Genomic DNA, 26,037 nt, shown 5'->3' with positions numbered 1-26,037 from the left:
ATCAAAGTCCTTCTTTGTTCACGACACTTGGGTCTGGGCTGGAAATCATCCAAAGGATTTTGGGTCTGTGTTCGGGGATTCAATCTCTTTAAAAAAAGAAGTGTTTTGGGAGGGTAGGTGACCACTTCTGGAATGTGTTAATTTAAATCCTTTGTTATCTATAGACAGACATCACAGGGGTTACAGCAGTGCAAAACTCTCTTCATTTCAGGCCTTGTCACTGGATACTTTCTGCTTGGAGCAGGAGGGTGAGGAACACGGCGTGGAGACAGGTGTCTCTCGATCTCTGGGGTCTGGGCAACCAGGTCCTGCTTTTGTTCCTGTTATCTCCAAATCAGGAGAGGCTGCCTGGGAGAGGTGAGGGCTTAGCCCTGTGAGAAAGACCCACAGCTTTCTCTGGCTTCAGAACAGCAAGTCCTGCCTTTGCTTACTCATTATTTGTATAAAGGAAAAAGAAGTAATTATGACAGAATAAACATCTGAAACATCCTCTTGAGAGCAAAAGCTAAAACAAATGGGGAAAAAAAGCCTGCCGTGCAGCAGTTCTTTGCTTAACTGAGCACAGTAGCACAGACAGTGTGCAGTGCTGCCTAGAGGAGAGAAATACCTTGAAGCTGGCAGTTCACAGCACAGTCGGCAGACCATGAAGACAGTGGATGATGTGCAAGTAAGGAAAAACTTCTCAAAAATCCGATAATTTCCCAGTTCATCTATAGTTAGGTTTTTTTCTTTCCTGAGTACTGTACAGCATACCAAAGGGATTAACAGTTTAATCATAGCTGATTCATATATGGGGATCTGCATTTTTATTTATTTATTTTGTTATCAGAAACTTCCTCAGAGACATGGGAAACTGAGGCGCAGAATGGTGAAATTACTTGTTTAAATGGTGCCTGCAGCAGGGGGAATAATAGAAGTGTGCTTCTCAATCTTACACTCTTTTATTACTCCTGTGCTGGTTTAACAGAGGTATTACAGCTCCTGGCATAACCCTGACTTTCTGGCTGTAATGATATATGAGTACAACCCATTGCTCACATTTCTCTGATTTTTCTGACTGCAAAATGAGGTCTTTTACACGGCAGGTGAAAGTGCTGGAAAGGCTGATTCGCACTCTGTCATGTCCCTGGAGCTTCTGGTACCTGTAAGAAGTTACATGGTGATTAAAGCCCATGCATCTGCCCAACACTTTGCAAAGGCACGGTGGTTCTGCAGGTTCGCTCCCCTGGTCCCAGGCAGCTTAACCGTGAAAACAGGATATGGTAAAGCGGGCCGGACCCGATGCGCTGCTTTGTCGGAGTCTGCTGTCATTAATCTCCGTCTTTATAAATGGTGGGGAAGTGGCAGCTGTACACAAGCCGTCGCAGCAGAGAGGCTTTGAACTGCTCTGCTCCTTTGGGGAAGAGATTTGAGATAAAGCCGAATCTGGAAAACATCAGTGGTGGTGCACCGAGAGCCGCTGATCACCCCCGCCGCTCCGGACCTTTCCACCACTTTCCGTCCCCCTCACCCTGGGGCGGGCACCCTTCTCCCCCTCTCCCCTGCCTTGCCCGCAGCCGGGGGGTCGGGAGCGGAGCGTGGCTTTGCGGGGCTGTGTGTTGATGTCCCCTCACTCCCTCCGCACATCTGCCGCGACCCTGACACATCTGGCCGCCGCCCCGCCGCGGGGCAGCATCTGCCGGCACATCTGGGCGCGCGCGGCCCCTCCCCGCGGGCACATCTGTCGGCGGCGGGGGGCGGCCCCGCGGCGGGGCGGGAGGAGCGCGGGTCGGCGCAGCCCCGCCGCCGGCCGGGGCGGGCAGAGCCGGCGCGGCGCGGAGGGGAGCGACGGCCCGATGGGGCGGCCGGCCGGCAGCCTGGCCCCGCTCCGGCTGCTGCTGCTCCTGGCGCTGGGACACGCCTGGACCTACCGGGAGGAGCCGCAGGACGGCGACAGGTGGGTGTTGCGATAGCGAGGCTGCTTCTGTGCGTGTCCTCCCCATCTACCACCTTCTTTTTCTTTTTTCCTACCCTGTGGGGTTTTTTTAATACTCCGACTCCCCGCCTTGCAGGGAGGTTTGCTCCGAGAACAAAATCGCCACCACCCGGTACCCCTGCCTGAAGCCCACGGGAGAGCTCACCACCTGCTTCAGGTGAGCGCCGCAGCCGCGGAGGACCCGGGGCAGAGGGGGCGCGGGGCTCACGCGTGTCCCGGCTGGGGACTCGCTGCCCGCGGGGAAGGCGGGGGGGACACACGCGTATGAGTGTCAGAGGCAGGGACGGCAGCTGTGCCAGCTGTTTGTCTCCCCCCTGCTCTGTGCTAGCCCAGCCCGGCGTTCCCACGACCCCGTGGACCGCGAGCAGGTAACTTGGTCACATCCCTCCCGCGTTCCGCATCTCCCCTGGCAAGTCCTGCGGCTGTCCCAGGGAAGGGTTTCGGTAACTCGCTGCAAACGTCACCTCTGAGACATCGCTGGAGAGAGAGGGCGCGTGTGGTTCTCGTTGCTGTACCGAAGCCACAGACAGTTTTGATACGGTGAGAGAGGCTTCCTCTGGCCTGGGTGTCCGGGACCACATGGGAGCTATAGCTGCATCAGTTACAGGATAATCAGCGAGATCGTCTGGATTTGTGCTTCACAAAACGTAACTGAAGTTAGGTAGATGAATCACTCTCAGAATGGGTAACTTCTTCAGCAATGGGGGAGAAATGCGGCAGAGGCCTCTGAAATTAAGTAAGATTAATCTAACCACGAGTTTTCATTTTTCAGCTATGTGTTTGAGAAACATAATCTATTTAATGATGATAGCTGTCCAGAACTGTCAGTAACTGACAGTGGATGTGCTTTTTTGAAGAGCTGTACACAAAGTATGAGCACACACCTATCCCTTCACTGATGCCCTCAGGTTAGCCTCATCCCCACAGACGAGATGTTTCATGTATGAAAGCTGCTTCTTATGAGAGGCTGCTTTGTGGAGGCAACTGTGCTCTGCCTGTGTGTGTATGCTTGCGTGTGACAAGGAGCCACTTCTGTACACCAAAAATACAGTAACACATGTAGAAAGTGTTACAGAGAGTGTCCATCTCTTCAGAGAGTGTCTATCTCTTCTGTTTGGCATTAGTTCCAAGGAGCTGTAGACAAACATTGCAGCAGTGCTGTCCCTCTCCCATGCTCTCGGGCTTGTTCATGCCCTCTGGCAGACACGGACACCTGGGACAGTGTCCTGCCACTGCCCAGTTCTTAGGAGCATTAGCTTCCCCCCAGTCCCTGGGAAGGGCTGTGCAGGGAATGGAGACCACCCTTCCCTGCATTCCTTATCTTCTCTCTCTCCTCTCTCTGTGAAGGTGAGGCAGAGCCCTCTTACAAGCAGCTCTGTAGCACCCAGTGGCAACACATTTTGGAGAAGGACAGTGAAGGTTTTGCAGGTTCTTGGTTGAAGCTGCAGCATTTCTCTGGTTTGCGGGCAGAGCACTGGGGTGGACAAGACAGTTCTGAGTGGGGAGTTACTGATTGAAGAAGCCAGAGTGGGAGCTGCATAAGACAGTACACACATGACCATCCTCCTCCTTTGTACGTGTCCCAAAATCCATCTGAGGAAAGTGATTCTGCTTTGTGTGTGACAGACTAGGACTACACAGGCTCCACTGGCAGCTATGGACCACTGTGCAAAGAAAGCAGGACTCTGTCCAGCTGCCAATTCCCACTTCTTTCATCCTTCCTGAGGTATTTCTGACCTTTGGGCTCTGGTTGTGACAGGCCTCCCTCCCCAGCTCTCCCTCTGCACAATCCCAAGCGATTTTCACTGTCCCAAATCAGCACAGTCTGTGTGGATGAGAATTTGGAAATTGCTGCCTTGACTTCTTGGTTGTTTTAGTTCAAGCACTTTCTGTATCTATGACTTCCAAATCTCCCTTGCTTTAAAAAAGAAAAAAAACCCATTTCTGTGTAAACATGTATTTTTAAGGTTTAACCTTTAGGCTTGGGTGAGGGCTCCATTCCTCACCCTGCAAGGTGTCCTTCATGAGAGATGCACAAGAGCAGGAGAGCAACTCTGACAGGGAGCAGCTCTGCACCGAGCACTGACCTGAGCTGGCAGTCCTGCCCCTCGGAGCTGTGGCGTGCCCTGGCAAGGACCTGCAGCATCACCCACCCCAGGTGGTGAACCCCAGGGGCACCCCACTGCTCCGGGTAGCAAGGTGTGCTCTCAGCAGGCACGTGGGATAACCCTTGGCAGAACACATTTTAATGTAAGATTCATTAATACTTTGAGGTTGAGGCTGTTAACAAGACAACAGGAAACTTGCAAGTGTTGACTAATCCTGTGGTGCCTCAAGGCGGATTTTGTTTCATAGGACATTCAGGAGCTTAAGGATTCAGTTTTCATCTCTGGAATGACAACCAGCTCTTAAAGAACTTCAGCTTGGTAGAAACTCAGCTGTGGGTTTTAGGAGCTTTCACTCCAGGTTTCAGATAAACTTGGTTTTGCTGTTCTATAGTTTATTCTTACAACACTTCATTTTTTATCTTCCTACACATCTTTATTACAGTATTTCATAATGACAATAGTTATGTAATTTATGTACATTGTTAGAGGTAGATAACAGGATAGTTAATGTCAGCTTCTATTTACTATTAGCAGACACACCTAACTTCTTTTCTAGGTCAAAGTACCATTTGTGTAGAAATTATACAAACTGACACAAAATTTATCATAACACATCAGGCATAAGGCAATGTGCACCACTACTGATAATTTGTTGTGAAATTAGTTAAATAAAATAAGGAATACATATGAAGCTAGATATCAAAATTCCTGACCAAAATGCTTGATAGAAAGTAATACCATCCTTTTGTTCCTCCTGCTGGAATTTGTCATGAAAATCAGCATGTTTTTAGAGCACTTCAATAAAAATAGCATCTTTTCATCACAAAAAATATTTCTTGATTTTATTTTTTTAAACCAGATTTACTTATGATTAAAGATGATCCAAGTGGAGGACCAAGCCAGAAGTGGGGCCAAGCACTGAGAATATACTGGCATTTTTCCCTGTGGTCATAGCAACCACATACACAATCAGACATTTTTTTTCTTTTGAATGTGTGCAGTCTGGCCCTTGGTTTAGTTTGATTTGTGATTTTTTTTTTTATATGTCCTCTGTATTTGTTTTCATAAGAGTACAAAAGAACAGATGCAAAAAGGAGAGGGAGCTTATACAAAATCTTTTGTGTGGAAATCTCATTTAAACTTTTGTATGTAACTGCACAAAGTACCCAGTACTGATGTCCCCATCAGGTAGGTATGGAGAGAAATTTCTGCAGATCTATTGATAGCAGTATGGTCCAATAAGACTTTGAATTCCTACTGTATGCCAAATTAATCAAATTTTAGGAAATTTGGGCAGCATGAGAATATGAAGCCCCACTGCCTTGTTAGTGTCTTCTCCAGTTTGGATGTGATGTTAACCTATTTCACTCTCATACAGACTTTGTTGGCATAAAAAAATACACAAATGTTGCATTTTTCTCCAGTGCCTGTGACAATTCAGTTTGTGCATCCTTGCAGTAGTCCTTTCATTACAGTCCTTCCTTCATTTCTGTTTTAAGCAGTGCTTCTGTATGTTTTTGCTCTGGTCCAGACGGAAAAGCAGCATCTGGGGCAGGTATTTCCTTGCTTCAACATGAGTGTGGACCTGTGTTCCCATAAGGGAGTGGTAGTGGTTATGTCACTTCCAAATTCAGGAGGATCAACATCTAATCTGGTACAATTTATTAATTGCAGTTTTTCCCTTCTTAAAAACCAACAAGCGTGATTGCCACAGTAACTGTTGTACATTAGGAGAGCTAAATATTTTACTCAGAATTCAGAGAGTGTAGTGAATTATTCAGAATTATTCAATATGTGTACTTAGAAACATTTTCTAGTGGGAAGCTGTTAGAAGCTGTAGGAAGATTCAAGCATGAAATGTGGGAAAACAAGAATATTTTTATTGCCTGACTATGCCCATCTCTTTGCCTACTAGACACTTAAATGTTGTTGTAAGTTGACATGAAAGAAATAATCTTGCTGCTCCTCAGAAAAATTTTATAAAATGTTAAATTAAGGAAACCAACGGCCGTAAATCGGGGAGGTGAAAATTTGAACCTGGATCTGCACATCTGAGACGAACAATTTACCCATTGCCTTCATGGGCGAAGGGAAGATTTGGGGTTTCTTTTTCTTTTATTCAGATGAAACTGTTAGTCTAAATTGGTTGACAAAACTGAGTATTTTTAAAACAATTACACTATTGATATGGTAAGAGAAATTATCCATCTTTCTCTGGCATCATTGTAAGTAGTCTCCTATATTTTTTGCTGAAAATGAAGCATGCAAGGACAGGTTGTACCCTAATTTTGTGTATATAGTGATGGAGACATCCTGGTCCTTTCTTCTGCAGACCAGCAAGGAGTAAACAGTTTAGAATTAGGGTGCTGGGCACAATTCTAGCTAATGATGGTGAAATCTTTGTAAAGATGAGCCAACTCTTTATATATATCTCCAAGCAAGCTCCATGTTGAGGAACTTAAATCTTGGCTAAGAACTTAATCTGTAACTTTTTTTTAGTATTTTGCAAGCAAGATCTTTTAAATAGGGCTAACTCATTTCAGTGTAGGTTATCAGCTTCTTCATCTGATAGTTAGCAGCTACAAGTATATTGCATAAGTCCTTCCAGCACTTCAGGTTTTAAATTATGCTGTAAAAAATTGTTCTACACTTCCTAAAAAAAAGACAATTCAAATGTATTGTGAAAGAGAATGCATATATATTTATGTCCTACTTTGTTCTGATGCTAAACAGAGATCACAAGCATTTCTTTTTACCCTCTTCAATGCTGATACTGCTGGTGAAGCCTACTATTTTTTTATAGACTGTATAATTTTGCACATTCTTAAAAGATAAAAGTAATTGCAAAGAAGTTGGATTGTAGCTGTTTCACAAAGAGCAGCACTTTCACTAATATGCCCTTGGGGACCATATGCAATTCCTGGTTCCCAGATACTTAGCAAGCATGTAGCAGAGCTTTCCAACATGAGAAAAAAATGCTGTATATAGTTTTGGAGCTTTCAGCTGGAGCAAGCAGGGATAATCTTTGGTCATCTTATCTTCTGACTTTACTTTTCATAAATTTCCTTTTTATAGTTTTTATTGCATTTTCTCTCTGAAGTTTTGCTGACTATTCCGTGTCATTGAAAGAGCCCCAACTGAAATAACAGTTAAACAAGCAACTAACCTGATTAGAGCAAACTACTGCCTAGTCTCCAGTTATCTTGAAGGGAAATACACTCCATAGTAGAATTTTGCTGAAAATGTAGAGAGAATATGATTTCAAACTTTGTATTGGTTTCAGAAAACTAAACATACAGAATATACATATATATTCACATTAAAAAAAATCTTCCAGGGAATTGTCATCACAGGTAGAACTTTATACATATCTATGAACAAAATTTTCTTCAATACAGTACTTTTTTTCTTTTCTTACAAAACAGTGTAGGCTACAATGGTGTCAAGAGATTCTTCTTGCTTTCCTAGATTTTTTTTCACTATTGCTTTGGAAGTAGCACCTTCAAGCTGTATGGTTCTGACTGCATTCAGCCCTGAGTTTCATTCATTTTTCTTCACTGTGATTGCCAGAGGAACAGATTGCTCATAGCTACTGAGACACATTGTGAATATCTGCTGGTTAAGGGTAACACCAATGCCATACAGCTGCTTTTAGGCTTCCACACTACACTTGGGTGGCCGTGGCTTTCTGTGTCACTTTTCTGTCTCAGGTGCTAAGAATAAGAAACCAAATTATTTCTGGTTTTTGGTGGTGTTAGGGACACCTGAGATCTCAGCAGATGTGGATGATATTGGCTGCAGCAGAGACTCCTGCAGCAAAAACTGGTGCTCCTGTGGGTTTCCTATGCAGTGTCTCCTCTGTACAGCCAATTCACTACAAAATGAAACAATTTAATTAATGGTCTTAAAGAACGTTGCGTAATTACTGTGAGTGGTGCTCTCAGGAACAATGTGCTAATTAAAGGATGAGGTCAGGCAAGTGGTCGTTCACGTAGGCCAGGAGTTTTTGATGTTCACATCAAAGCAGTTTGGAGAATTTTAGAACTCGCAAGCCAAGAGCTTTATGATAAGTGCCCTACTTGGTGGTTTGATTGATAATGAAACCCAGGTGCTTTGCATTATGGTTTTCATCTACAGAATATAGGGTTAAATATGAACTGACTTTGCTGGCCATGTCGTCTAGCTCAGAGACTCCAGACAAACAAAATAGTAGCCCCAGGGCCTCCCATGCCTGATACGAAATAGGTAATAAAAATAGGCCGCCAAAGGGAGCATGACGTTTGTAATTATCTTAAGTATTGTATATGTTCCCTAAGGTCAGGCTGTTTTGTCCTTAAAAAAGTGATTGTAGTCTCTCCTACTAACAGCAGGATGTTATTAATACTTGTATTACTGCTCCCATTGTGGTAGACACCCATTGAGCTGAGTTGTGCTGTACTGATTGCAGACAAAACAGGCAAGACAGAAAAGGCAGGAATGGAAGGATAAAGATATGGAGCAACAGTGAAGAGAAAGGACAAAACACCCAGGGGCATGGAGCAAGCAGAAAAAAGAACTGATTCAGCCATAAAAAGACAAAAATTCTGTCTTTGTGGTGGTTTGTGTGACAGATATGTGTGTGACAGAAGGGAGGCAATCACTCCCCAAAGAAGTATAATTTAAATGCTCCCAGGCTTCTATTTAAGTTGAACCCATAAAAACAAAACATCAGCCAAAATCAGACAAAAACCCACACGCACGCACTCCTGGGAGGATTCCTGTTCTCCCAGCTAGATTTGGAGCTAAGCTACAGGCCCTGATGCATCTTCCCTTGACAGCCTCTCCCCTTCCTTCCTTCCTCAGTCTGGAAAATCTCTCTCCCTCTCTGTCCCTCTCTGTAAAGTGTGTGTCTGTGCAGGGGCAGGAGGGACAACTTACAGGCAGATATTTAAATTTCCCTTTCTTTCCTTACTCTGTTCAGATTGCTTGTGTTCCTTGTCATAGCAAAGAGGCTTTTTGGAAGAAGTTAAGCATGAAATATTTAAGGTACCTGTGGAAAAGTAGATCAGGCTTGCTAAAGATCCCAGGTAAAACAGGATTGCCCATATTATGCTGTGAAAACCATTGCCCAGTACAAAGAACGTGTGAGCAACAGGGTTTTTGAGACCTCTGCTGTGCAGTTCTGTTTTTCTGTCATTGCATGTGTGGAAGGGAAATTACTGTATGTGGGGAACAAGGTCACACGAAGCAGGTATAAGGGAGGTGCCTGATGTTGATGTACAGTAAGCAGTTACCCTCTACCTGGGATAGATCTCATTTCAGATTATGCTCACTCTTGTGCAGTGCTGGTCATTTGGGCAGGTGTGATTTTGGGGTTGTGGTGACTTTTGGGATTGTGGTGAATTCTCACAGTCTTGAGTTTAATATTTTGGTTTTGCCTCCACCCCAGTGCCCTGAGTCCTGAGATGACTTTTGCCTCAAAGTGTGAGTCACTGCTGAGTGCTCAATACCCATGTCACTCCACCTGGAGCTGTTGGGGATGGCACAGGGCTTTGTCATGAGCCAGTGACAGGGAGATGGGTCTCTCCTCTCTGGAGACCTTGTGTTGCTTACATCTCATACATATGGATCACTCCAGGGTTCCTCTTTTTGATTGTGCCCACCAGCCCAAATAAGCAAAGCTGACTTTGATTTGCAGTAAAAAAATGCTTTCCCCAAAGTCTGCTCAGATTTTTTTTTTTATGTGTTGTCCATTTTCTGCTTGCTTGGTTTCAGTTTTCAAACTAATAGGAGCTTCTTTTATAAACTAACAGTAGCAAATGTCACCCTGATGCTCAACTTTGCCAGTTCTTCTATGTGGTTCCAATTGTAAGCAGAAACAATGGAAAGCAGAATCCATGCAGTCCTGACTTGATTTCTTCTTGGCCTAGTAAAAAAAAAAAAACAATTTGTTTGCATCTCCATGAGAGTAGCTCTGTTTAACAGTTGAGGAGAAAAACAATTTCTCTTTTAGACAGTAATCTCAGAGTTTAGTGTTTGGAAAATCCTTCTCCCTTAAAGAGTGTTTTCCATTGTGTTGTGTTGATTTCATTGCTGATCCTGGTTCAAAAAATTAAGTACAAGACCATCAAGCATTTAGCATACATCCAGCTATTATAAATAATTTCTTCTGAGTTTCTTTGTTAGTTTCAAGCTCTAACCACATTCATTTTAATTGACAGTCTGTGCTGTAATTGAAATGAGGTGAAATACACAGTGTTTGTACTAACTGTATTAATTCCAGCAGCCACTTAGTAGCAAACACACATTAAACAGAATTCTTCTCCTTCCTTTTCAAATGGACTGGGAGATAAAGTGGTGTAGACATAGTGTTTCAAGTGGGAAAGAGAGGCAAAATCTAAGCTATAATCCAAGTTTTTAAGTGGATGATTTCTGGAAAAATGAATAAGCATATTATAGGTCAATGGCAAGTTGTTGTAGAGTGTGAGTTTGGAGAAATATAAAACAATATTCGTCTGGGCTAGAAAACACATTATTTATCTTTCTAGGGAAAAATTATTGGTGCATAGCTTCCAGCATAAAGCAGGAGTGTTCATGTTGGCTTCATTATCTCATTATCAGCTGTAAAGGAGGAAAGTCGAACCACCTAATTCTCTGTAACAAAGTGTGCATGTCCAAGAAGTTGTAGGGCACAGTCTTCAAAATGGATGAAGAAATACATAAAGTGTTATCATATCTCATGAGAAATAGATGAATGCTGAAAATATAGAAATTTGTGAAAGTACATCCAGGAAAAAAGTGTGCTCAGAACTCTGTATAAGAGAGAGAAAATTACTTTATTGGATGCATTTTTTCTTTGTAAATAAGTTCCTGCCCAGAGCTCCAGTGTCTTTGCGGAACGTTAATATTTTTGTGATCAGATTCAACACTTTAAATGTATGTTGTAAACCGGACATCTTGCCTACTCAATAAGATGTTATTATCATACTCAATTTTCACTAAAGAGTTTATTATCATAGCTGCACCAAAATTGTGGTGTCATTTCCTAAACACTGCTCTCTGGAATTCTGACAAAACCTCTTCGTTTAGAGATTATTGCCTTGGAGAGTTGAAACAAAAATAGCCAAAGGGAAAATTATTTTATCTTTAAAACATTATATGTGCAAAGAGGGAAAAAACAGGTGAAAACAGGGTTTTTTGGTAGTTTATTGGTAGTTCTTAGTGATTGAGAACTGGAGGTTGAGAAAGAGGCTTGAGGGACCAGGACTAGAGCTACTGTTTGGTAAGTGCTTAATCCTACTGGGAATATGTGCTTTTAACTGCAGCTTCCTGAGGCAGGAGTAAGGAGCAGTGGGAGACAAACAGTGCTGGCAGCCTGGGCTGATCTTTGGAATTCTGTAGCATGATGAACCCAGCTGCTGGTCTGCACAGTGGCCTGGACAGTCTAAGGGCAAGTGGTACCTCAGACTGTGACTCCTGTGGTGCCTCAACACTGATTTCTTGATGTATTACTTAATGGGCTGCTTGTATGCAAATAGTATGTTTGCTTAGGCAGTTGTATGAAGGTTATTTTGATGCATATTTGAATTTTAAAATCTTATTAGGGTTTTTTTATTTGTTTTGTTTTCCCGAGGAAAGTGTATGCCTACTCTACTGGACTTGCCTGGAGAGATAAGGAGCCTATTGCAAATAGATCATTGGGGGGTCTTTGTGGTTTTGGGTTGTTTTTTGTTTTTTTGGTTTTTATTTTTTTGGGGGTTTTTTTTTTTTGGTGTTTTTTTGTTTTGTTTTGTTTTGTTTTGTTTTGTTTTGTTGTTGTTGTTTGGTTTCGTTTGGGACTTTTTGCTTCTCTGTTTTTTTGGAGTTTTTTTGTTTCTTTGTTTTGTTTGTGAGTTTGTTTGGTTTGTGGGGGTTAGTTTGTTTTTAATTTAATGGGGTTTGAGGTTTTTTCAGAGTTTTCATGCAAAAGTATTCATTTCAAGCTCTTCTCATTTTAAAATTAAGAAACATAAAATGGAATGGGGAATGTAATTAGAAATAGAGAATGTGGGATTCATTTTAATTCTACCTTATCCTGCTCACCTTCTAGCTTGTCTAGTAGCAAACCAGAAGGTACTGGACATGCTACTTCAAAGAGTGTTGCCCTGCTCAGTTCACACTTCAGTTCCCTACATTTCTAACTTCCATCAATGCACAGTAAATTAGGGATGACAGAGGGAATTGGGACAATCTGACACTTCCCAATTTTCAGATATTTCTGTTCAGAGTCTGCTTTAGGAGTTCAGGCACCAGTTCTTTTCAGTGTTTATGGTCAATGAGGAGAAAGGGAAAGCTTGCTTCACAGCAGGCTAACATAATATTTCCTCTTAGTTTTAGAACTTAAAGAGAAATGGAACTTTTGCTGTCATATAACCTCAGCAAAGAGCTTTATGCACAAGATTTTGTAAAGACAGACCTGTATTCCTGAATCTCCTCTGGGTTTGAAGTAAATTCAAAGTGAAATCAAACCTTCTCCTTGTGTTTGATCTTAAATTAGGCCCTTTTCCTGCAGAAATTTCTCTATGTGGCACAGGAGCTTAAGAACATTTTCTGATTGTGTCTGCAGGACTGGCCCCTTTTCGATTTTTCTTAGAAGCTCACCTCTGTTAAACGATGTCTCTCTTGGTCTCTGCATGGGCACTAAAGAGGTTGTATGGAAAGATTTGCAGAGGTTTGCATTTCCACAGCTCTGCTGACTTCCCTGGACCTACACCAAAGTGCGTCAGTTGGGGAATTCTTCATAATTATTCTTAGCATTCCATGAAAAAAAAAAAAAAAGAATGCAGAAAGATGTTAAAGCAGATTGAATACATCTTACCAACAAAGCGAATTCTCTGCCTGGTTTTCCAAGCAGAGATTCTTGGCCAGAGTCTTGTTTTTGCTGTTTGTTGTCCTCGCACTGACCCACACTTGAATTTGCGGTTTTATTGACCGTGCCTGGAAGGGTCCTGGACAGTGCCCTTCCAGATTTACATCAGTGGGAGCTCTGTGATCCAGGGAGGCAGCAGGGTTTAACCTTAGGAGGGCCTTGCCAAGAGTCGAGTTCTAGGTCCTGGGCTTCATTTCTCTGCTCCTCAAGGAGCTGTATCATGCCAAATTCTGCTTTCAGTTACCCACTAAAGTTCTCTATAGGATGTCAGTATTACCTAATTCTCCAGCTATAAAATGGAGGGGAAAGACTAATTTAGGCCTCACAGAGAGAGAGGCACAAAGAGAACCTGAAAGCTTATGCTGAAGATGTAGCACTCCTGTTACAGCAAAGAGGATTGTTGTAAATCAAATGTTCAAGTAACTTGCTAGACTTTTACTTTAGTGATTTGCTGTCATTTCAGTTCAACAAAATACTACTGTTCAAGATAAGAATAAAAAATGCACATTTTTAAAAGTATATTTTTTCATACCCACCAAGAGACAAATTAGATTTTTCAGATGTTTTCTTATGTTTCAAAAGTATCCAGAGTATTTCCACAGTGGGAGTAAGCTAATGGTACATCCCTGGAACATCTCCAGTGAAAATAACTGTGACAGAGTGAAAATAGCAGTAGAAAACAAGTAGTCAGGAACAACAATGGCAAAAATACACATATATTTATTTATACATCCTTGTTTGCAGTATAGACCTCTGGATATTTTTAAATACCAGTAAAAGTAGACCTCAAACATTTTCATTGACCTTACAGTCATTACACTTACAAGTAGTTCCAATGAAAAGAAAACTCCTCCAAGAAATTTTCCTCAAGGACTTGACAAAGATTTAATACAGGACAAATATATATTCAGGATGGAATTAGAGGGAAAACTTTCCTGTGTTCAGATTCCTCTTAATTGTGTATTAGGTCTGAAGATCCTGGCTGTATTCCATATTGTTCCATTTATTGCTTGCCTCTGTAAGGCTCCTCTTTTGGAAGAAAGAACCAAACAAATCTAGCAATCCTTTTATTAAATGCCATCTTGACCTTGCTTCCTGGAAATATAATGGCCCAAAGGATGAAAAATTACAGCAAGTGTTTATTACTGAAATCCAGTCTCAGTTGTGAGAAGATTAAGTGTTTCAAAAGATTTAATATCCTGCCTGCTTCAATGGGATGCATGTGGAAAAGTGCTGCAAAGCAGCAGAGAACTGGAAATGGCTGTGTGATGTCTTGCTCTGTAGGCATGTGGTTGATATTTGTGGGAAATGCTTGAGAACATAAGTTTTAGAATTGATCCTAACCACATCCCAATTTCCCTATCAGGCTGCTGTGGGGAAGACTTGAACCATGTATCCTTACATCATCCCAAACTATCTGATGACAATGCAGAGATAAGAAGAGACTCCCAAAATATGGATTTGGAAGTTGAGCGTCAATTTGGTGTTTTGCAGCAGGATATCAATATCTGAACAAAAAACTACCTTAATCCTGATTTATTTGGAAGGAAAAATGTAGTACCTAAGCCCATTTGTATGTATGAAAAAGTTTGTTGGTGAGGAAGGTTTATTTGGAGAAGCAGAGTCTTGGTAAATAGAGAACTAGATGCTAGCTTCTATTAGAAATAAGTTTTATTTTTAAATGGACTAAACAGCAGATTTTAAATCATTCCAAGTTTTTCCTTATTCCTGGAGACAAAATTAAGTTGTTTGTCTTTGGAGATGCTTTTCTGTCTTTTACTGCTGTATTGTAGGAAAACATTCCCTACTTGAAAGACTCTCTGGGACATTTCGTGATACCTTTATGAAATGTAGCTTAGTTTATTGGGCAGAACATTTCTTTTGCAGCCCTTCCTGAAATACAAGTTTTATGAGCAGATGCAAGATGTTTTTCATTATTTGGTAGCAGATACATAGAGCACTGCAGATTATCTGCCTGCTTTGCTCAGACTAAATGCACATCTTTGGAAGACTTTGAGAGGCACAGACACCTGCTGCCTTTGGTTTGCATTTTTTCATACTGATTTTCATACAACTTCATTTTATAAATTTCCTTCTTAAAGAGTAAATTTTCCACAATGTATTTTTGTGTTAACTACTCTGAGGTAATTCATAGGCTACATTTGGATGTTTCACCATTCCCTTTGTAAAGTCAATGTTTAGATGGAGGATTAGCCACCCTGAGGTTTTCCTTTTACAGTATAGGGCTGAAAACCATAACAAAAAGAAATTATTTATAAACTTACCATCTCAGCTCTTGAAGTTAGAAAGATTCTGACAATCTTTTAGCTATCTGCAATGGCAAAGTATGAATTCTCTTGGAAGAAATTTAGCCTGAGATACGACAGCGTGTACACATAAAAATGGTACATAAATTAATCTCTCATCCAAGTCACCATGAATACTTTGTGTTTGGGTTTAATGCCTGTGTGCAAAAAATTTAGCTAGAGTCAAAACCAGTTTTGTATCACTAGTGCAAACTGGACATAGTTCCATTGGATTTGATTGAACTTCTCTAGATTTAAGCTGCTTTAAATAATGGTGAAAGTAAGATTTCATCCCTGAAATTCAACTTTTGTGAGGTCTCCCTGTTCCCATCAGGATGAAGCAATTTGATTGTATTTAACAATGAATCATCTAACTCAGCAATTGCTGTGTATGAGCAATTAAGCTCTGGTTTTTTAGAACTCTTCTGTCTCACCATAGATTTTTAAAGTTATTTTTGATTGTTGGTTATGCAAGATTAAAGGAAAAAAACAGCAAGAGAAAAAGCCCCAACAAAAACCTAGCAAAACACAGGTTTCTTGCACAATTTGTTTGGCTGATCTGCACTTCTGGCTGCTTCTAAATAAATAAATAACATATATGAAATTATTCTAAAAAGTTGGAAATCCTCAATGAACTAGTGTATCTTCACTAAAACAAATGAGACTTTGCATTTTTAGCCCTGTCATGTCAATATCAGTGTAAGTTTATTCTCAGCCCTGTGATGCCCTAAGAGATGGATGATCAAACCATTTAGATGCTTCAACCCATTGAGTTTGGTAGGAGTTCAATGCCTGTGTATCATCTGCCTGTGATCAAGTAAAAGGTAGATGGAACAAAAGAATTGAGAGGGAGCAGTTAATCCTGATATGTGGTAGAACTTTTCAACTTACTGATGTGAAAAACAAAACAAAACCAACAAGTCACAAATATCATTTTAGAATGTGATCAAGTCTGTGTTCAATACCTTTGTCAGGTAAAATAGGAGGATGCTCTGTATTCCCTCACCTTTCCATCACTTTCTTGGTTCTCTGAATTCTCCTGCATTTATCAACATCTCTGAACTGCAGAGAGTAGAAAAGAGAATTGATTTTAAGGTTGAGTCTGCTCCTTCCAGATGCCAAGGCAGAGCATACTCTCTCTTTTCCCTTGTTAATTATCCAGAAGGCTCAGCAGTGGCTTTTGTTACAGGTCTGGTTTTTTTGCCTTCCTAACTGTGCCATTTTAACTCATGAAGTTTTGTGTAGATCCCTGCAAAGCTGCCTCAAAATTTTCTTTTTTATTTGCTTGCAAATACCATAATTTTGCTGAAACAGTGCAGCAAGTAAGCAGAGAGATGGAAAACACTTCAGGAGTCTGGGGAGAGTGTGTAAGTCTGCCAAAGCAGGAATTGGATATGCCCAGGAGGGAAGGCCCACCAGCATTGGAACATGGCAGGATTATATTGTCCCTGTTCCATGCTGTGTGACATGGTACCATGCCGTGAGTCTGAAAGGAAATTAAAGACATGGATCTGATCATAAATGTAAAACTGCATTTGTGATTTTGATTTTTAACAGAAAATTAATTGTGGGTAATTTTTCTGGGACATGTAGATTTGGAAATGTAGAGATGCAGGACAAGCGTCCCTGAAACCACTAGTCTGTCATGGCAGTGACAAGGAAAAAGCCCATTAACTTGAATAAATAAGGGGAGAATTATGTCTTTGAAAACTTTGGTCTTCATTTTAGAATTCTGAGAAAATCATAGTGCTTTCCCTGGGGCATCCAGAACTGTGAGGAGGTGCTCTGAAGTGCTCCTTGTTCTGTCATCTGCGAACAGCCAAAGTATATGCATCCCAGGGGAGACAACTGCACATTCAGAGATGTCAACTGCTTCAGAGATGTCATTCTAGTCAGAATTTCTTCAGTGTTTTCTTAGAGGAATATATTCAGTTGCTGGAATGTTTGTGCTTTTCTAACACTCTCGCTTGGTGGATCATCGCCTCTGGTACTTAAATGTCTGGAAATGAGAGAAAATAAATAGTGGTCTAAACTTGGCAGCAATTGATCCCCAACAGGGATTACCTAAACCATTTGCTGTTCCGTGTATCCTTTAAACAGACAGCCTGTTGTAAGTAAAATAGATTTATCTGGTCTAGTGGGAGTGTTGGGGCAATTCTCTCTTTAAGGAGATGGCACTGCAAATGAGAAGCTTAGCAGCTGGGCAAGGCACAGGGGGAAAGGTTTGGTTACTGGACAACCAGGAACTGGAAATAAGAAAGTCAAGTGTGGTGCCACAGTCTGCGTGGTGAAGTCTTTTCAGTAGTTGTGAGAAATTTTTAATACTACTGTGCAAACCCTTGACAAGACCTCAGCTGGAAGAATAATTGGGTCATTAACTTGCAAGGATGAGGAGGCATACCTGGCACAAAGCTTTCAGAAACATGGACAGCCTGATGGCAAGAGGGAAGTGGTCTAGAGATGGAAAGAAGCAATAACCCTCTTGGAAAGGTAGAAGGCACTCCTAGTTTAAAAATGATGTATTTATTTGAGTGACAATGAGTACTAAGCTTGAAGACATGGGTCTTGTTAGATATAGTGCCATATTCATGTGAAAAACAAATCTTCTGGATTTGGAACTGGTTTTCATGGGGAATTCTGGACGTGCTGATGACAGCTTGCAGATATCTTTATGCAAGAACCAGCTTAGAGCTGCCTTCCTTCTACTGCAAAGCTCAGACGCTTTCACTAGCCATCAAAACTGTGTCTTTATATGTGCCATGTAGCCAACTATCTAGTGGCCACGCTGAGCCAGGGTATTCCCAGCTTTCATGGGAAATGCCAGTGCCACCTTTAGATGTCAGAAACCAGCAGCCCCCTGTGGTCCTGCTTGCTCCAGCCTGGAGGTGTTTTGTGTCAGCACAAGCAGGCTGTTTGGGACACCAGCTCAACCCCTCACACTTGCACCTGTACCTGTGGTTCTACCACTGATTGCTTCAGCAGGATGGAAACCCTCAGGCTCACACCGTCATCCTCTGGTGCCTTAAAATCACGGACTCCTTCCTTTTTGGCATTTTAGCCTTGTTATTGAACGTGGTGAATGTGGGAAATCTTATCTCTTGTCCAAATGACTTCCATGGCTAGGCTCAACATCCTGCGATGGCGCTGCCTCTTTATGAACGTCTCCCTTGTCATTGTTAGCAGGGAACAAATATCCCTGGAAATAAACAAAACAAGGAAATATGGAAAATACATGCTATAAACCAGAGTTGTGTTTAAACTGAAGGTTTTCCCAAGGAGCTTACTAATGCACATTTAGAGCAGAGCATTCTTTGTCTAGTCCTGAATGTTGATTTTTCCTTTTGAATCCGAGCAAGATAACATGGGGAGTTTGAAATGTCAAGAGTCTCTTTCATGGATCTAAATCATGACAAGTCTTTTGTACAGAATGATTTAAAACCTGAAATGGAATTAATGTCATGACCATGCACAAATTATTGAAAAATTAAATTTTTTATTAGTTTGCAGTATGGCATTGCACTACTTTTTGAGGGTGGCGAGAAATGTTTGAGTCTGCTTTTCTCAGTACCTGATCAACAGATTTTAACGTCAATTAGACAGTATCTCCAGGGACACAGTTTTGGGTAATAGCCATGATGTTGTTCAAAGAACAGAACTTTGGTCTTTATGTTGTTGTTCCAAGTGGCAGTTTTGGGATTAAATGTCTCATGACACATGTAAAAAGAAAACTTTTTGTATGCCTGCTGCCTGCTCAAATCCAGCCTGGAAGTTGCTGGTACACAAGCTGGAATAGTTTGCCTTTGCTATCTTCCATTAGGAGAGTGAAGAAGTGGGTTGTCTCGTTATGGTGATTTTCAGAGATTCTCGTTACTAGATAAGAAGAGAGAGAAGACTTAATCTGGAGGTTGGCTCTCCAGTGACCCTTAAAGTTGGAATAACTGAGAAAGCAGCAGTTGCTCTGGTGAAAGCTGGAAGTTAGCTGAGAGCTAAGAAAAGGGAGATTGTTGCTGTAAGGAGAACTGAACCGATGCCAGCAGAAAGCTGATACAGCAGCGACATGGGCGATGTTATCTCCCCAACAGTCGTGACTGCGTTCCAGAGGCCGCAGGGTCAGACCCTGGGTTTGCTTAAGGCTGCATGAAGACAAAATACATCCTTTCTGTACAACTGTAAACAGGGATCTGAAACAGGATAATTAGCATTATTACAATGAGCTCTCTGCTTTGTCAAACTTCTCAGTGTGTCTCTCATCCAAGAAGGACAGAAGAGTCTTTGAAAACATAATTTCCACTAAGTTTAAATGACTCCGTGGCCAGAAAGAAAGTGGCTATGGCTCTATTTTCCATAATTTGTAGAAATTGGTCCATCTAGATGATTTTTATCATGGGTAGGATTTTACTATTGAATGAGGATTTACAGGATGAAGTCAAGGCAAGCCTGTCCCACCCATCCACTCCACTCTCAACCCAACATTTAGAGCTGTTTTCTCACAGCCTTCTGTATTTAAGGGTCATTACCAAAAATGCCAGAGATTTTGGGGTAGATTCTGGTCTTTTTATTAGTTTTTAGGTCCTTGGGGAATGAATGAAGAACAGTGCAATCATGAGTCATGGCAGCAGGCCACCACCAAAGGCATTATGACCATCAACAGAAAGAAGGCAAATATTGCCAAGCTTGCCATATTTGCAAGTTACTGGCACTTTTAGTCCTAGGAACAGACATAACTAATTCTTTAGAAATAGCTACCACATGAGCTGGTAACTAGTTGCCAGGAGGACTCAGGGTGCTGGAAGATTCTGGAAGAGTAATGCAGCCTCATAGGTGCTTGGTTTTGGTGCATGCCATATGGTGACAATCCTGTAACTTCATATATAAAATGAACAGAATGGAAAAATTCAAGTAAATAAGTGATACCAAGGGTTTGGTTTTTATCCTGATGAAATTGTTAAGTGAAATTTAGTATTCTGTGTCATTTTAACAACCTGACAAATCTTAGACCAGGAGGTACAATGAGCTAAATGAAAAGATTTCTAGAAAAGTAAAGCAATGGATTTCAGCTTGTGGGCATATTTTGGTTTTTATGTTTACTTTTCAAAAAAATTAGGATATTAAGGTGATGAAGTTACGTGCTGTGGGTCAATGTGTTCCCAAATGCAATTTTGAAATAAAACAAATCCCATGCCTAAACTCCCTGAGTTTGGACAGAGGAACTTATGGGAACACCAGCAAGCTTCACTGACACTCCAGTGCCACTGAGGAGCCAAGCCACCTTTTCAGATGGATCAAGTGGCTGGTAGTGCTTCCCACGATTGTACCCTATCTCATTCTCCAATTTTTATTTTTGCAGTTTGATTTTTTGTTGTTTCCCAGTACAGAGTTTTGGGTTTTTTTTTTTTTGGGGGGGGGGGGGTTGGTGCATGGCACCTAGAAAAGGAAGCCAGAAATAAGCCAAATATTTTTTCTGCCATTAATTGTTACAAGCTAAGAGCAGTTACTGTGTCTAGGTTAGGATCTGAAAATATAGTTCCAGTTCTAAAGCCAATAGCTGTATCTCATGCTGTTATTTTGGCAGGGATTTCCAGAGAGGGTACAGTTTAGCAAAAATGGGTGGAGATCTCAAGAAACATTAACTTTCTTGGAAAAGTCAAAAATGAACAAACAGTATGGGAGAAAATGGAAGAACATGAATTATCTCCACTCTCTGGAGAGGTATCAGTAATAACATTTTCTCAGACTCTTCCATTTATCAATTGAAATGAAAATCCAAAGATAAAATCAGGTCTGGAAAAGACTTCGTAGGCTCTGACAGCCCCCAATATCTATAATTTTTACCTGGTTTATAGGAAAAGGTGAAAGAGTATTTTCAGCTGTGACAGCTGTAAGCTTACTGTAATGTTTAAGAAGAGGCAAAACTAGCAAAGAGCCACAATTTTAATAGGTTTTAGGATCTCTGTTCCACTTGTCTTGAATATGATCTTGATTCACACTGCAGAGTAAAATCAGCACAGGAAACACTGTTTTTCAGAGTAGAAACTGTGTATATTTCCGTATATCCTCAAGCCACGCAGGATTTTGGGGGAAAAAGAGATGACTGCTGCTAACTGATATAAAAATTGGTTTTTCCTCTGATATAGATTGCTATTTACCATCTTCCATGTAGAAGATTTTCAGACACTCATGTGGCATTTTTTCATTTGTTGGGTTGGTTTGTGGTTTGGGCTTTTTCTCCCGAACTAGGCTGGTGTTTTTAATTTCTGTTACATAGCACTGATGAGATAAATGAAGCACCACAGGGGCCCTGAGGATACAACTGGTATTTCGTATTCAGTAAGGAGGCGGAGGAGCTGTAAATCCTCTAAGAAGAACACTGTGAACACAGTAACTTGTGAGGGAAATAACCCTCAGCCTTCCTGTCCCCACTGTCCCAGCTTCCTTCTGGCTGCTTCCCTAGGGAAGGAGCTGTGGGATGTCCATGTGGGTGCACAGTGGGCATGGGGCACATCCCACTTAGGACACTCTCAAGAAACAAGTCCAAACCATATCTGTGACTAATAAAATAAGTCAGCTCCTGCCAATATCAGCATTCCCATCAGCTGGCATCAAAACTGACTGGGTGGGGAAGGGATAGGACCTTTCATGAAGTGCCCACAAAACTCCAACTGTGATCTGTTTTCAGGAACAATATAATGATACTGACTGTGGGACAGAAACCTAAATTGCTTGCGTTTTTGCTGACATTTTGCCAGTGGTGTTTTAGAGCTCAAGACCACACAAGGAAAATGGTGTTCCAGGATATATTGCCTCCTGAAGGAGAGGCTGTGAGACTATGACCTAATGTTTATAATTTTAAGAGTTATTGAGAGTCAATTGAACACGCAAAATTCCCAAGTGACTGCATTTATCACTTGTGTGATTAGCATGCTTGTGCAGTATAAACAGCTGAACAGATCCAAATGGTTGATGAGGTTCATCAAGAGAAAGAAAATTAAAAGTATGTCAGATATTGTTGAAAATATAGGTAAGGCATGATTCTAAGCCCTGCTTAAAAAGTGTATGATCAAAGGGTTTTTTAATGGGCTTTACATTATTGCTGGTCCCCATAAATGTTTGAGCAAATAGAGTTTACTTGGAAGATGATAGGAAAAATGATAGCATCAGTCTACTTCACAGGATTTTACACATTCAGATATGAAAGATTGCATTATGAATTACTCCATGAAGGTTTGTTTTTTGCAAAATGCTCCTAAGACAAGCTTTACTTTTAGCATAAATATATCAAAATATGTTAAATATATAGCATCATCTTTACTATGTTCATAATAAAATTTATATAATACACATATAATCTCAAATATTTATGGCTTTGTATATGTATTTTATATATGTATAAATCTCTTCATCATTCCCTAAGGCATCATTTCATGCATTGTATTTGTATAAGTGTAGCAAAGGTTTCTTTAGGTGAGATTACACTTGAAAGTCTGCAGCTTTTTAAAAATTACTTTTTAATTAGGTTTTCAGTCTAGATGTTGAAATCATAATGACTTAGATGACAGAAGGTCACATATTTAATACTAGTTTGTAAAACCCTGAAGATCTGTTTTGTTGAAGATGAAACACAATGATTTTTGAATTCTAGTTTTTTCTTATTTTTACGTTTTGTTGGCTCAGGATAGACCATGAAATTATTTTTATTTTTGTTGAGCTTCCTTTCAAGAAGATTTATTATTTTGCTTTGGCTTAGGTTGGAGTTAGGGATTTTTCTCAGCTTACTCCATTTCAATATGCCTGCATCCTGGAGAGGGAATCTGGGAAAAGACAGGACAAACTAAAAATACAATTACTGAAAGTACAAAAGCGCAGTTACTGAAAGTGCAAAAACTGAAAGCTGCAGATAAGTTTCATTGACTTTGAAACAATTTTTACTTTGTGCTCTTTTACTCCTTCTTGTTTATAGGGTTTTTTTAAGGCATGCCAATGATAATTTAAAAACAAAAATCTTTTTTATCTCTTTTTTTTTGATTTCACTAGGCAAATGGAGACATTTTTTTAAAGCATTAATTTGAAAAAGAATACTTTGAAAGGTATATTATTGGTGGTAGCTACTACCAAAGTTATTATCCGTAATGCTATGACAATATTTCACAACCAATACTTTCTATGTCTTCTATATCTGTATCTTCATTCATTTGTGCAGGTAAACTCTGCTGACGCAGAAAACTGCAGAGATCTCTACAAGAAAACTCAGGCTGGAAGGTGTTTGTTGAGGGCACAGCTTCAAAACAGATTTATGTAGCTTTCAGTTTGCGTGAGATGGAGTTTGCTGAGAGGTTGGAAACACTGTTTTTATTGGTTTTGTTCTGCTTCTTATTTTGGCCGACTTTGCCTGTCTTTTTTTCAGTCAGCCCTGGGAGTGCGCTGTGGTTGGGACCCTGCACTTAACTCATATCAACAGTTTCAGTAAACACTTAGTTAAAAAAAGAAAAAAAAAAAGTTTTGGAATGCCATTTTATAACAGCTTTTACACCTGTATTATTGACATTTTTAACAAACACTGTATGCCCCCATACCATAATCCAAGAGAAGACATGTGTTGGTTCTGGAGAAATAAACACTCACAGACCAAAGGGACCTTTTCCATCTGCTCCCTTCTGCTGAGCATCAGATCTGCCCTTTGGCATTGGTTATGTTTTGGATGACTTTGTCCTAAAACCCAGGGTGATGGGGAGTCAAATGCTTCATCTGCTCATGGAATGTCAAATTTCCACGGTTGTGGTGGCTTTAGGTGGGGGGGCTGCCTCAAAATCCACCCTCTTCCACCAGCTAGGTGTCTCAGCTGGGCTCTACAAATGTGGTGGTTTTCTCAGCAAAGGCCATGACTCACATTTTCTCTGCTTAGTTTATGATTTATTTGTCAAAATGGCCGTAACGCGCATTTCTTGTAAATGGCCCGTAGCCTCGTGAGAGAGGCTTGGCTCATCTGCTGTGGCTTTTGAAATCCTAATGACCATTTAATTGGGTAAATGTGAGATAAGCTGTGAGCTAGGGCTGGTTTCATGGCTCTGCTTGCATTTAACAGTGTCATGGTCTTCAAACAATACGTATCCTAAAGCATGAAACCGCGCCGGGCGTTGATGGCATTAAGCTGTTTTCCATACCCCCAGCCTGGCTGTGCATCCGCGGCTCGGTGTGAATTGCCCCACAGCTGGGGAAGTCACAAATACCCGTGTACACTGTCTTTCATTGCACAGCTTAATGAGATTTCCACATCCCCTGGGAAACCAGCATGTCCCGCAGATGGGTGGTATCCACATTAGCTTTTTCTACGGCCAACACATCCCTGCACTCCTCAGATCCTTTCCAAAGGAAAGACATGATTATGCGTAACAGACTGTAAAATAAGAGGTTAAAACAAATGCCAGTATTTCAGCTCCATATTGTTAGAATGTATTTTAAACAATGGAAGGAAGGAATGAATATATTACAATTTTGGGGTTTTTTTTAGTTTGTTTCTGTATTAATCTTCAGGTAATGTTGAGGGGCTGGTTTGTAGCTTTTGTGCTCCTGGCAGATACCCAGCAGGAGATAATTATCTTTCAAGAGTCCCTGGCTTCTTTTTTAGTAATTTAAAATAACTGGCCAGCAGAGAATAAATTGTTCCAAAGTTTCATGCTTGGAAAGAGATTTCCCAAACTACAAAGTTTTATCAACAACAAATGAGATAGTAAACGAACGTGCAGGCAACTACTTAAGATCTGACTAAAGGAAAATTCTGCTCCAAACAACACAACACTACAGAAATGTGTTTTGTCAAAGTCACAATTCATTGAATTAAAATTTGTCAGAGCTTACTGCTCTCCCCTTCTCTTAGAGCACAAACACAGAACATATTTTTCCATTTTCAAACCCTCTGGGGCTGGAGCTGACACAGCCATCAGAGAGAGAGGAGCTTGGTCAAGTAGCTATATTGGGGAATATTAAATTCCTGTTAAATATGTATTTTCTGTTAAAAATTCATGTCAATTTACATGTGCATTGTGAAAAACAGGATATCAGATTAGACAGAATTTAGAATCACCCAGATCACAGAAATAACAAGTTACTTTTATCTTCATATTTACAAGGAATAGGTTACAATCACCAGACTGCAGTCTGTATGTTATCAATCTTAACAGGGCTCTTTCTACTTGATTGCTTATAATGCTAATATAATATTTTATACTTTGTATTTTATATAATCTCTTTTCAGTAATGTTCCAAAACCATTACTGAAAAAACCCTCAAATAAACCATTATTAAAGTTACTAAAGAATTACTAAAAATACTTCAGGTAAACCATAGACAGGTAAATGTCATTAAATTCACTAAAGATGAAAAAAATTGTACTCTTTAATAAGATTTTTCATGCTTGACTGATAAGAAAACATGGTCTACTTAACACTAAAATCATGATCTGAAGTTACATAATTTCCAAGTATTTTAAAATGAAGCAATGTTTTGAGTAGTTTCCTGTTTCCATAAGATGCCATGCCCAGAAACAAGGGAGAAAATCTGATTCTCTACTTGCATCCTGCACATCCAAAGGACATCTCCAGCTAGCCAAACACTGTCCTGGGCTGTAATCAAAGGGAGACTGGCATCCAGTACAGGTCTAAAATACTGAGTGTGTTTCAAGTGTCAATAACAAAACTAAATTTTCTCCAGATCTGGAATGTGCCTTGCTATACATGAGATTTTTATATGGAATTTGTGTTCTTTTTA

General features: G+C 40.7%; 1 protein-coding gene across 1 annotated transcript in view; it reads left to right on the top strand.

The window, feature by feature from the left end:
- The first annotated feature begins 1,831 nt into the window (after positions 1 to 1,831).
- CCBE1 (collagen and calcium binding EGF domains 1) overlaps positions 1,832 to 26,037 on the top strand; it is a 96,003-nt gene continuing 71,797 nt past the window's right edge. The window contains exons 1-2 of the mRNA XM_063179978.1: positions 1,832 to 1,936; positions 2,052 to 2,132. Of these exons, the coding sequence (XP_063036048.1) occupies positions 1,836 to 1,936; positions 2,052 to 2,132 (182 nt within the window). The 5' untranslated portion in view covers positions 1,832 to 1,835. The remainder of the gene's footprint in view (positions 1,937 to 2,051; positions 2,133 to 26,037) is intronic.

The sequence above is a fragment of the Melospiza melodia genome, chromosome Z (genome assembly GCF_035770615.1).
Source record: "Melospiza melodia melodia isolate bMelMel2 chromosome Z, bMelMel2.pri, whole genome shotgun sequence".
NCBI lineage: Eukaryota > Metazoa > Chordata > Aves > Passeriformes > Passerellidae > Melospiza > Melospiza melodia.
The sequence above is the reverse complement of the archived record's forward strand: the minus strand, read 5'-3'. Positions and strand labels throughout refer to the sequence as shown.